Here is an 11,980-nt window from a genome sequence, read left to right on the forward strand (position 1 = left end):
GCCTAATAACTTGGCTGAGTTGGATGGATTTTTCCAGGAACACCACGTTTTGGAGCATTTGACTGGGTGGGGGATGCAGTTGCCCAGGGGCCAGGGAAGTGCCTTTTGCAGTTGCTGTGAGAACCTGGCCCAATATGGTGTTGTGACGAGGAGAAGGGGGTAGAAGTTTGGGGGAGGGCTTTGGAATAAGGGGAGCGGAGAGGGATAGAAGTGGGAAGGAAATGGGCAGGACCTTGGCCGCTGGGCTAGAAGCAGAAGGGAACAGGGACAGGTGGCGGGAACACGGCAGACGGGTTTGTAACCACTAGAGCATGCTCCCCTCCAGACCTGGGAATCGACCCCCCCTAGTCCTGAGTCCCCGCATTCCCAAGTGGCTGTGAATGCCCCTGGCCACGTGTGTGTCTCCGTCACCCTCTGGTGACTAGGTCCATGGAGAGGATAACAGCCTTCTAGTGCTACCAGTCACTTGGTCAGCTCAAGTGCAGGGGCACGTGGGGCGGCTCTGAAGGTCCGAGCCCTGCTGGTGGCCTCACATGGGGATGGTCCGTGGGGCGACACATGAGGAAATTTCTGGTTTACAAATGGGGCACCCAAAATCAGCAGGTGCTTTGGCAGATTTGGTGTTTCTGTGCTCCCCATCTGCAAAATGGGGTGAATGCCACCTCTCACCCTACTACGTGCTGAGATGATGCATTTATTTGTGCTCGTGGAGCGCTCTGAGCCAGGTGTGGTGAAGGCCATTGAAAAACCTAGAGCCTGTGAATAATTCTCTCCTCAGAACGGGATTTGAACGGTGTGCGGTAAATAAGGCCTTGAGAAATGTGGCTGCAAAGTTCTATTGAATAGCTGCTCATTCCGTGAGGCGTCTCTATCCCATGCCCTGAATTGGGCAGGGGTCTTGTGGAAAATATGGCACGTGGCCGTGGCATTACTGACTGTATGATCATGCAGATGCGCGCCGGGGGTCAGAGTTAAGGGTACTCACCCTCAGGCTGGCAGCATCTAACTTTGCAGCGCTTGATTTTGCAACCTTAACTTTTTTTTTAAATGTAGCTCTTTGCTTGCCAATATCAGCATAAAGGGCTTATAGCACTGAAGTTTGGAGTTCTCTGCCTTACTGTTATTATTTAACTATTTGTATGACCATAGCACAGGTGGTTCTCAACCTTTCCAGACCACCGTACCCATTTCAGGAGGCTGATTTGTCTTGCATACCCCAAGTTTCATCTCACTTAAAAACGACTTGCTTACAAAATCTGACATGAAAACACAAACATGTCACAGTCCACTGTTACTGACAAATGGCCGACTTTCTCCTTTTTACCAGATCATTATCAAATGCATCGATTGGACTGTGAATATTGTACTCACATTTCAGTGCAAGACTTGAGCCTGTTTTTCGCTTGTGAGCCTCGTCTGAAGCCCGAACCCAGGCAATGGGGGCTGAAGCGTGTAGCTTAGCTTCTTGGGGCCTCTCATGGCATGGGACTCTGGGCAATTGCCCGGCTGGCCACCCCAATGTCATTCCTGCACTTGCAACCCCCCGCAACCTATTCCTCGACACCCCCCCACAGGGGCTGCAACCCCCAGGTTGAGAAACACTATCTAGATGAGTTGAGTACCCAGTGGAAGATCTCTAAGTACCCTTGGGGGTACACGTACCCCTGGTTGACAACCGCTGGCATAGTGCCTATAGGATCTATGGTAGGTGTTGTACAATGCAGAACAAAAAGACAGTCCATGCCCTGAGCAGCTTGCAATCTGCTAATTGTCCCGCTGTGACGATCCTGGTCTAGTTACAGCAATGTGACGCCCCCTTGCCTCCCCAGTGTGGACGCAGTTCTCCCAGGAAGAACCTGACTTAAAGTTTAGACACAACAAATCCTGCATCTTGCCAGGGGGGCGGGTTAGACGAGATGACCCTTACGGTCCCTTCTAAATCGGTACAGTTCTCTGATTCTGGAGCTATGCACCCTCATACTGACCTATCAGCCTCCCTGCTAGGGCTGGCGCTGGTGGAAAATCTCAGCCTGACTCCAAATAGTTAAACCAAGACAAAGGCAGAGCCCAGCGCAGTGTGGGGTGTCAAATGGGGGGGGGGAAGGGAAGCCGGTGGTTCCACTCCCCCCTGCCCTGCCTCTTCCCCCCAAAGCCCCTCCTATTTTCCAAAGGCCCCGCCCCACCCACTCCTCTTCCCCCTCCCCTGCCTGCAGTAACTGGACTTTGGGTGTTCGGTCAATAGATCTGACCGGACACTGTCAAGTTCCCTTTTCGACTGGACTTTCCAGTCGAAAACCGGGCACCTGGCCACCCTACGTCAGCCGCCGATGAATTGTGCTCACTCTGGATTAGCCTGGCCACCGGACTTGAAGAATCTCTTGCGTGTGTGTGTGGACGGGAGTTGGGTTAGTAGCAGCACATGTAGAGAACGCAACTTAGCTCTCTGCACCAGCGGGGGGTGGGGGGGACCTGGGCAGACCCCTGCTGCAGCACCCGTTCCGCTCACGGCGTGGTGACCTCAAGCCGCTTTGTTTCCACTGGCCCTGGTTTGAACCCGGTTTGTGGTGGTGGGGTAGCTTGCGTCAGTGATGGCACCCCTGAAAACCACGCGTTGGGTTAAAAAAGCTGAGATTTATATATATATATATATATATATAAAAGAAATTCGGTGCAATTTTTAAAAGGAGGGGGCGATTCACTGCTGGACCGAACTCCCCCAGGGGTTGATGGACCACTCCGTCTTGGAGGAATTTTATGGCCTGCGATGTAAAGGAGGTTAGGTAATCGAAGGGGTCCTTCTGGCCTCTAAGCTCTGGGGCTCTCTAAGGATATGGAGCCAGGGGCTGGAAGAGCAGCAGATATCGCGCGAGAGTTGTCAGAGGAACCACGTTGCGCCAGCTAACCCCTAGACGTTGAGCGGCGTTCGTCCCTGTGCAGATTTTCACCTCTGAACCACTCTGAGGAAAGCAGTGGTGGGTGCTGCCGGTGGATCGGCGTTGCGTTCACACACGTGGTGTCGCTCTCCTCTGAGCTTGAAACCGCGAGGATGCCGCCTCTAACGGCGGTGGGTGGCGTGGAAAAGCGGGCCGAAAAAAACCCCGGCGAATGTGCGGCTGCTTTGAGATCCCTTAAACCCGGCTTGGCAGAAATCGGCTTAAATCGATACGGCTAAGCCGGGTTTCAATTGGATTAAGTGGCGTCCGCCCAGGGTTGGCAGCGGCTGAACCAAATGGGCTTAAAGTCGCAGCTTTGGCAGTGAGCTTGTTAAGGATTCTCCGGTTCTTGGCGTCTCCAGCTCCAGACTTGGGGCCTCTCGGGAAGTCATGGGGCTCGGCGCAGGGGTAACTGGGTGGGACTCTCCAGCCTGTGTGACGCAGCAGGGATCAGACTAGATTGAGCTAATGGTCCCTCCTGGCTTTGGCAGCTACCAGGGGCTGAAAAGGGCTGAAAATGGAGCAGGTCAGGGGTGGGGAGGAGGATCTAATGGGAATTGAACCAGACACAGTGAGATGAGCCGATAAGGGTGACAGGGGCTGACGGCTATCCCAGGGGCTGCTGGGAAAAACCCAATTTGTCCCATTCTTACCCCCCCCAAAACTGTAAACAAAGAAAATTTCTTTTTTCCCTCCAGAAATCTTCCAGTTTTTTTCTTTGTTGTAAAAGAAGAAAGGAAAAAGTTTAGATTCAGAAGGGGGAGAATTTTTTTGGAGGGGGGGTCTAAAAAAAGTCCCCTTTGAATCAAAACTTTTTAAAAAAAGGACAACAAGAGGAAACGTGTTAATGTTGTTTGCCCCCATTGTTTTCGCCACTGGAGAAGAGGGCAAATGATGTACAAAGTTTTTCCTTTCGGTTTGAAGCTCCCCCTTTTAAAAAACTTTGGATTTTTTTCTCAGCAGGACGGGGGTTTTTCCTGATCTCCCCCCCCCACTCTTTGGCAAAGAGGAAGAAACGCCCCCTTGGCGTTGGATGCGAATCCCAGGTGCAACAAGGAACATTCTCCCCCCGCCGTTCTGTATTCTTGGAGAACCTGGGTCTGGCGAGCAGGGAGGACACGGCGTCAAGACCCTGTCGACAGGGAGCGCAGCGAGTGAATCGCCGGCCCGCTGCTAGCTTGCCGCGCGCTAACTGCTGCGTGGCTCCTGCTCTGGCGCCCGGTAGCACGCCTTGCTGGACTGCTGTGTGAAACAGTCGCTGAATCCCTCCTGCGCCCTGCTCACTTCAGTGGCTGCTGCGGGGGCTGTCGCAGGCGACGTTTTGGGGGTGCTCGATTTAGGGTTAAATAGCAGGGCGTTTTGCTAGGTGGTCTGATATCGGCGCAGGTCGCTGGGCGGCTGGAGCAGGCGAGTGGTGGCCGGGTGGTTATAGCGGGTTAAACGTCCGGTGCTGGGGGGGCGGGGGGAGGGGAGAAACAAACAGGAAGGCAAAGCACCTCCCTGGAATGACTTTGGGGGCAGGTGGGTGAACAGGCGAGCTCTGGGACCCTGCTTTCCGGCCTCGCTGGCCTCGGCAAGGCCGTGAAACCGACGGATGCCCCGTTAAAAGGGCCCTCTATGTGTGTCCAGAGGTCAGGGAGGGGGGAACAGACAGACACACGGACGCCACCGGTGGGGTCGACGGAGCTGGATCGGCTTGGCCCCCCCTCCGCCCCTCTGGTGGGGTGGGAAGGTTCTGGGTAGCCCAGGCTCCGGTTGGAGCAGGCTATCCCGGGACACCGGATTCCCCACTGGGCACGGAGGGGAGAACCGCGGGGACCAATCCCGGGCGGACTCGCTGGGTCAGCAGCATTGGTACCTGGGGGGTGTAGCTCTGGGCATGGTCTCCGCACAGGGGGGAGGCAGGGGGTCCTAAGCGGTGAAGATGTAGGGTCTGAAACCTGCAAGGGGACAGAGGGACACTCCGCCCTGGAACTGTGTCGGGGGCAGGGTCTCTCTTCATCCAGTATCAGCCCACCCTCCTGCTGCCTCAGTTTCCTCCCGGGAAGAGGGGTAACTTTTTTTTTTTTTTAAACTCTCCTTCCTCTGAAACCTCCGGGCTGCCCATGGCTGGAGATGGGACAATGGGTGGGATGATCCAGACTTCTGAGGTGGCACCAAGCATTCTCCCTCTCGGGTGGGTCTTGCTGGCGTGCTCAGGGTCTAACTGACCCCCCCCCCTCGCCCTCCCCAGGTTGGATTGGGAGTGACTTTGAGGGCTTTTCACCCTCCCCTGTGGGTGTGGGTCACTTGCCACGATTATCCGGGTCTCCCTGTCTTGGACACTGGTTCACCTTGGTCCCTTCTGTTGTCTGTCTGTGGCGCAACATAGCCTGGTCTCCTGGGGCCGGGGACACCTGGGTCTCATTTCAGTCGCTGGGTTTAGTGTGCGGGTGCTGGGGGCCTGTGAGGTGGGACAGGAGGTCAGAGGGGATGATCTAGTGGATCCCTTCTGGCCGGGGGGAAGGGGTGGAGTGGGGGTGGGGAGGGGGCTGGGGCAGGGGTGGGCTGGGGCTGGGTTGCTCGCTATTGCTGGCGCCAGGCCCCCTGCTAACCCCCCAGGCCGCCCTGGACCCCACGTCCCCCTGAAGGGCAGGGCCCCCCCAAAGTACGGGGCCCAGGGCGCTTGCCCCGGTACGTCCGATGGACCTGTTCTGGGCACCACCAAAAATTATCCAAACCTGGTGCTCATGCATCCGTGTGTCTTCACAGCTTTTATGGTAAGGGTTTTGCTCTATGTGATTGGGGGTCTGGAATGGCTGCCGTATGAGGGGAGATTAATAAGACTGGGAAAAGAGATGACTAAGGGGAGATATGACAGAGGTCTATAAAATCATGAGTGGTATGGAGAAAGTGAATCAGGAAGTGTTATTTACTCCTTCTCATAACAAGATCTACGGGTAAACGAATGAAATTAACAGGCAGCAGGTTTAAAACAAGCACGTGGAAGTATTGTTTCACACAATGCACAATGAACCTGTGGAACTCCTTGCCAGAGGATGTTGTGAAGGCCAAGACTATAACTGGGTTTAGAAAAGAACTAGATAAATTTGTGGAGGATAGGTCCATCAATGGCTATTAGCCAGGATGGGAAGGGATGGTGTCCCTAGCCTGTGTTTGCCAGAAGCTGGGAATGGGCAATGGGATGGATCACTTGATGATCCCTGTTCTGTTCATTCCCTCTGGGGCACCCGGCATTGGCCACTGTCAGAGGACAGGACCCTGGGCTAGATGGACTTTTGGTCTGATCCAGTTTGGCCGTTCTTATTTTCTTAGGTACACTTTGCAGATGGTTGTTACTGTAGGATTGCTGCAATACACTGTGTGTGGGGATGGTTGTTTATGGTGGGTGGTTGCTTTGAGACCCGTTGTTAACGTCAGGGTGGTTGTTACACCGTGTGTGTGTGAACAGTTATTAGTGTCAGTTTTCTACTCTACAGTGTACACGGAGAGGGTTGTTAGGGTGGGGATGTTGATCTGCACTGTGCGTGTCGACCATGCTCCATATGTGTAGGGTTGTTGCAGTACACCGTGGAGAGGGTTGTTCCTGTCGGATTGCTGCCACACATGGTGTGTAATTGGTTGTTAATTAAAATTGCTACTGTACACTAAGTGTGAATGGTTGTTTATATAGGGGTTGCTGCAATGCACTGTGGGGACCTTTATTCTTGGAAGAGTGTTTCAAGAAATGGTGTCAACTAGTAGCTGTGATATAGGGTTGTAGCTAAATGCGGTGTGTGAAGAGGGTTGTTAATGAACAATGGTTGGTATACACACTGTGAGGAAGGTTGTTACTGCAAGATTGTTGCTAGATCATGTGTGTTGCGGGGTGGTTGTTATTGTGTGACTGTTGCACCATTGACACCTGTAGTGTACTGGTTGATGTAGGGGTTGTTGCGACACATTGTGTGTGGAAACGGCTGTTAAGGTAGGGTTGCTACCATGTGGCATGTGAGATTGGTTGTTAATGTAGGGTTGCTGCTGCACACTATGTGTGTATGGTAGTTAATGTTGGGTTGTTGGTTACATCCTGTGTGTGCAAATGTGTGTTACTGTAGAGCTGTTGCTAAACACTGTGTGGGGGGCTGGTTGGTAGTGGAGGGTTGCTTCTCTGTAGTCCATGTGGGGAGGGTTGCTATGGGAAGAATGTTGCTATCCCCTGGGTGTGAGGATAGTTATTAATGTCGGGTTGCTGCTCCACACTGTGGGTGTGGTGGTGGTTAACGTGTGGTTGCTTCTATGCAATATATGTGAGAATGGTTGATATTGTAGGAATGTTGCTACTTCCCCTCTCCCCCCCCATGGTATTTAAGGTCAGATTGTTGCTGTACCCAATATATAGAGATGGCTTATATTGCTAAGAAGTCGCTATGCACTGTGTGCGGCTGGTTATTAACGTAGGGGTGGCACTATACACTGTGTGTGTGTGTGTTTGCTGCTGTAGAAGTGTTGCTACATACTGTGGTGATGGTTGTTAACGTAGGATTGTTTCTAAACACCGTTAGTGGTGATGGTTGTTAATGTAAGATCTTGCTATACAGTGTGTGTGTGTGTGTGTGTGTGTGTGTGTACGGTTGGTTATGGAGTGTTGCTGAGGGTCGATAGTCTACTGTGTGAGCGGGGATGATTTTTACTCCACAGTTCCTACTATACATCCGGCCTGGGGACAGGTGTTAATATTGGGGTGTTACTATACCTCCTGCATGAGCACGATTGTTCCCGTGTGGGGTTGCTGTGTGCTGGGTGTGGGGTTGGTGGTTAATGTCGGGTTGCTGGTATATATACACTGTGTGTTAGGGTAGTTGTTCCCATAGCGTTGTTGCGATATACCCTGTGTGGAGATGGTTGTTACTGAAGGGTTGCTGCTCTACTGTGTGTTGGTCTGGTTGGTATGGTAGTTTATCTCCTGGGTGTAGTGTCTGTATCTCAGTAGGAGCTGGGGAGGACGAGTGAGAATCACGGGGATATTCAGAGGCAAACCAGTTAGTGCTGGAGATTCGAAGGGGGACGATGTCTTGGTCCTAGGGGGTAAGCCAGGCGTTTTCCGGCTTGGGACGTGAGCATCATGGGCGTTGGATTATCCCCCGTCGGAGTCCTGGTTCCTCCATGCGACGCAGCTGCCCATGATGGGCCAGTTACTCATTGTGGAAAATTCAAAACATATGGGGTTTGGTTTCCTCCTATTTCCATTGAAAATTTTCCTTTTTTTAATGGGGATCTGAGAAAGGTTGGGATTTCAAAACTGCGTTTTGGGGTGTGGGTGTTTGGGTTTAGGGGGGGAAAGTCTGGGGCCTTTCCCTCTGGAGGGAAATTTTGTGTTTTTTTTTTTTTTTTTTAAAAAAGGGGATGGGGGAGGGAGGAAATTTTGTTGCAGGTGATTTTACCCCCAAGGGAATTGTGGATCCTGATGAGATATTGACCTCAACATTGCGTCAAGAGTGGGGGAAATGTCATTGGGCCATTGTGGGGGATGATACAGCCCTCACCCCACATCTCAGTCTAACTATAGCCTGCCCCTTATGGTGCAGGGACAATGCTATCTGGTCTCTCTCTTCCTGGGGATGGTCCCTGTGACCCAGGGCGATGCTACCTGCTCTCTCTCCTCCTGGGGATGGGCCCCATGGTCCAGGGATGATGCTAACTGCTCTCTCTTCTCCTGGGGTCGGGCCCTTTGGTGCAGGGATGACGCTAACGAGTCTCTCTCTTCCGTTGTGTCTCCAGTCTCTAGGTATTTGAGAGCCTGCACAGAGGAGGTTTTGCCCATTAAAGCATGAACGTTGGACATGGCTGCCCCCCATTGCTGCTCCCGGAGGGGGCCACCGCCTCCCCGTCCCTCTAGGATGCTCTGGAAGCCGGTTCTGCTGCTGGGGCTGTGGCTGCCCTCACTGGCGTGGGCCGGAGCTTCGCCCACTTCCTGCCCGGCCGCCTGCTCCTGCAGCAACCAGGCCAGCCGGGTGATCTGCACACGCCGGGAGCTGGTGGAGGTGCCGGAGAGCATCTCCATCAACACGCGGTACCTCAATCTGCAGGAGAACAACATCCAGCTCATCAAGACCGACACCTTCAAGCACCTGCGGCACCTGGAGATCCTGCAGCTGAGCAAGAACCTGATCCGCAAGATCGAGGTGGGCGCCTTCAACGGGCTGCCCAACCTCAACACGCTGGAGCTCTTCGACAACCGCCTGGCCACGGTGCCCACCCAGGCCTTTGAGTATCTCTCCAAGCTGCGGGAGCTGTGGCTGCGTAACAACCCCATCGAGAGCATCCCATCCTACGCCTTCAACCGGGTGCCTTCCTTGCGCCGTCTGGACCTGGGGGAGCTCAAGAAGCTGGAGTACATCTCCGAGGCGGCCTTCGAAGGGCTGGTGAACCTGCGGTACCTGAACCTGGGTATGTGCAACCTCAAGGACATCCCCAACCTGACAGCGCTGGTGCGGCTGGAGGAGCTGGAGCTGTCGGGCAACCGGCTGGACATGATCCGCCCTGGCTCCTTCCAGGGCCTCACCAGCCTGCGCAAGCTGTGGCTGATGCATGCCCAGGTGTCCACCATCGAGCGCAACGCCTTCGACGACCTCAAGTCGCTGGAGGAGCTGAACCTGTCCCACAACAACCTCATGTCCTTGCCCCACGACCTCTTCACCCCCTTGCACCGGCTGGAGCGGGTGCACCTCAACCACAACCCCTGGCATTGCAACTGTGACGTCCTCTGGCTCAGCTGGTGGCTGAAGGAGACGGTGCCCAACAACACCACCTGCTGCGCCCGCTGCCATGCCCCGGCCAACCTCAAGGGGCGTTACATCGGCGAGCTGGACCAGAGCCACTTCACCTGCTACGCCCCGGTCATTGTCGAGCCGCCCACCGACCTCAACGTGACGGAGGGGATGGCGGCGGAGCTGAAGTGCCGAACGGGCACCTCCATGACCTCGGTCAACTGGCTGACGCCCAACGGGACGCTGATGACGCACGGCTCGTATCGGGTGCGGATTTCCGTCTTGCATGACGGCACGCTCAACTTCACCAACGTGACAGTGCAGGACACGGGGCAGTACACCTGCATGGTGACCAACTCGGCCGGCAACACCACAGCGTCGGCCACCCTCAACGTCTCGGCCGTGGACCCGGCCGCCACCGGCTACACCTACTTCACCACTGTCACTGTGGAGACGCTGGAGACGGCCCAGGAGGACGCGCTGCCCACCAAGAAGGAGCCGGGCCCCACGCCCGCCGTGGGCTGGGACGTGACCTACTCCACCACCTCCCTGACGCCCCGCTCCACCCGCTCCACGGAGAAGCCCTACACTGTGCCCATCACCGACGCGGCCGAGGGCGGGATGAAGGACCTGGACGACGTGATGAAGACCACCAAGATCATCATCGGCTGCTTTGTGGCCATCACCTTCATGGCGGCTGTCATGCTGATCGTCTTCTACAAACTGCGCAAGCAGCACCAGTTCCACAAGCACCACGGCCCCACCCGCACCATCGAGATCATCAACGTGGAGGACGAGCTGCCGGCCGCGGCCGGTGCCCCCGGCGACAGCCACCTGGCCCTGCCGGCCCTGGAGCACGACCACCTCAACCACTACGCGGCCTTCAAGGCCCACTACAACAACAACGCGGGGGCCCTGGCCTGCGCCAAGAACCCCCTGCTGAACTCCATCCACGAACCTCTGCTGTTCAAGAGCAGCTCAAAGGAGAACGTGCAGGAGACGCAGATCTGAGGACGGGGATGCCCCTCGCGGCCTGCCTTCCCCCACGCCCGCCCGCCCCGGCCACGCGGCCCGCCATGGGAGGGGGAGCGGGGAAATGCCTCCGGGAGAGAGAGACCCTTCCAACCCGCCCGCGACGGATCGGCTCCAGTTGGGCGCCCTGTCCCCCACCCGCTGGAGGGTCGCCCCACTTCCTGGCTCCCACCCCGACTGCCTCTGTGTCCTGCACACACCCCATTCCTGTCCCCCTCCCTACCTGTCTGTCCCCCCCCCTTTCCTGGCTCACACCCCAACTGCCTCTGTGTCCCCCCCACCTGTCTGTCCCCCCCCGTTCCTGGCTTGCACTCCAACTGCCTCTGTGTGTCCCCCTAACCCATTCTTGTCCCCCTCCCTACCTGTCTGTCCCCCCCGTTCCTGGCTTGCACTCCAACTGCCTCTGTGTGTCCCCCTAACCCATTCTTGTCCCCCTCCCTACCTGTCTGTCCCTCCCCTTCCTGAGATTTCCACCTCTCTCTGGTTTACCCTTTGACGTTGGCTTTTATTTTGGCAGTTTTCTCAGTACCCAGTTGATCGAGATGTCTCCGTTCCCCCCCCCGCCCCAATCAAAGACCGGGAAGTTGCGTGCCTCCCCCCCGGCCCCCGCTCCCCAAAACTTGAAACTTTTTTGATACCGCTGGGCATTCCCGGCCCCACCTGGAGTGCTGGGTTACTAAAAGCGAAAAAAAGGAAACCAACCAACCAACCCTGGAATAAATTTTTTTTTTGGTGGGGATCGTGGGATTAAATGGGGTGGTGGGGGGGTGGAGGGTGGAAAAAAACCCGGCACCCAGAAAAAGAGGTGGTGGTTGGGGGGTGGAAATGACAAAATATTATTATTTTGTGGTAGTGGCTGTTTCGTTGGAGAGTCTATTTTCAGCCATGGGGCCATGGCTGGCGCAGGCTGTGGGGTTTTTTAATGACTATGTGACTCCGGGCACCCCAGCCCTTGCTCCCCGCGCGGAAACGCAGAGCAGAGGTATTTTTTAATTTGTAATAATCTGGGGAGGGGCGGGGAGGGGCGGGGTTGGGGGGGGAGCCGGGACGGGGGGTTGCGGGGGGTGCACTCCTGCCCCCCTCCCCCGGAGCCTGTGATCCCAACCATTTCTGGGTCTCGTCCGAGTTTCCTATTTTAATAAAATCCATAAAGGTGTTTACAAGCGTCTCTCCGAGAGCTGGGGGGTGCCGGGGGCGGGAGGACGGGGGCAGGAGGACGGGGGCAGGAGGGAGTGTGCACCAGCCGCATGCACTGGCTCTCACGCC

The 11,980-nt window shown here is 55.5% G+C and overlaps 1 protein-coding gene across 3 annotated transcripts in view; it reads left to right on the forward strand.

Moving 5' to 3' along the window:
* Positions 1–11,723, forward strand: part of LRRC4B (leucine rich repeat containing 4B) — a 34,977-nt gene extending 23,254 nt beyond the window's left edge. For all 3 annotated transcript variants that reach the window (XM_038381734.2, XM_038381735.2, XM_038381736.2), the window contains exon 2: positions 8,694–11,723. In XM_038381734.2, coding sequence (XP_038237662.1) covers positions 8,756–10,693 — 1,938 coding nt within the window. In that variant the 5' untranslated portion in view covers positions 8,694–8,755 and the 3' untranslated portion in view covers positions 10,694–11,723. The remainder of the gene's footprint in view (positions 1–8,693) is intronic.
* The last annotated feature ends 257 nt before the right edge of the window (positions 11,724–11,980 follow it).

Source organism: Dermochelys coriacea, chromosome 23 (assembly GCF_009764565.3).
Source record: "Dermochelys coriacea isolate rDerCor1 chromosome 23, rDerCor1.pri.v4, whole genome shotgun sequence".
Taxonomy (NCBI): domain Eukaryota; kingdom Metazoa; phylum Chordata; order Testudines; family Dermochelyidae; genus Dermochelys; species Dermochelys coriacea.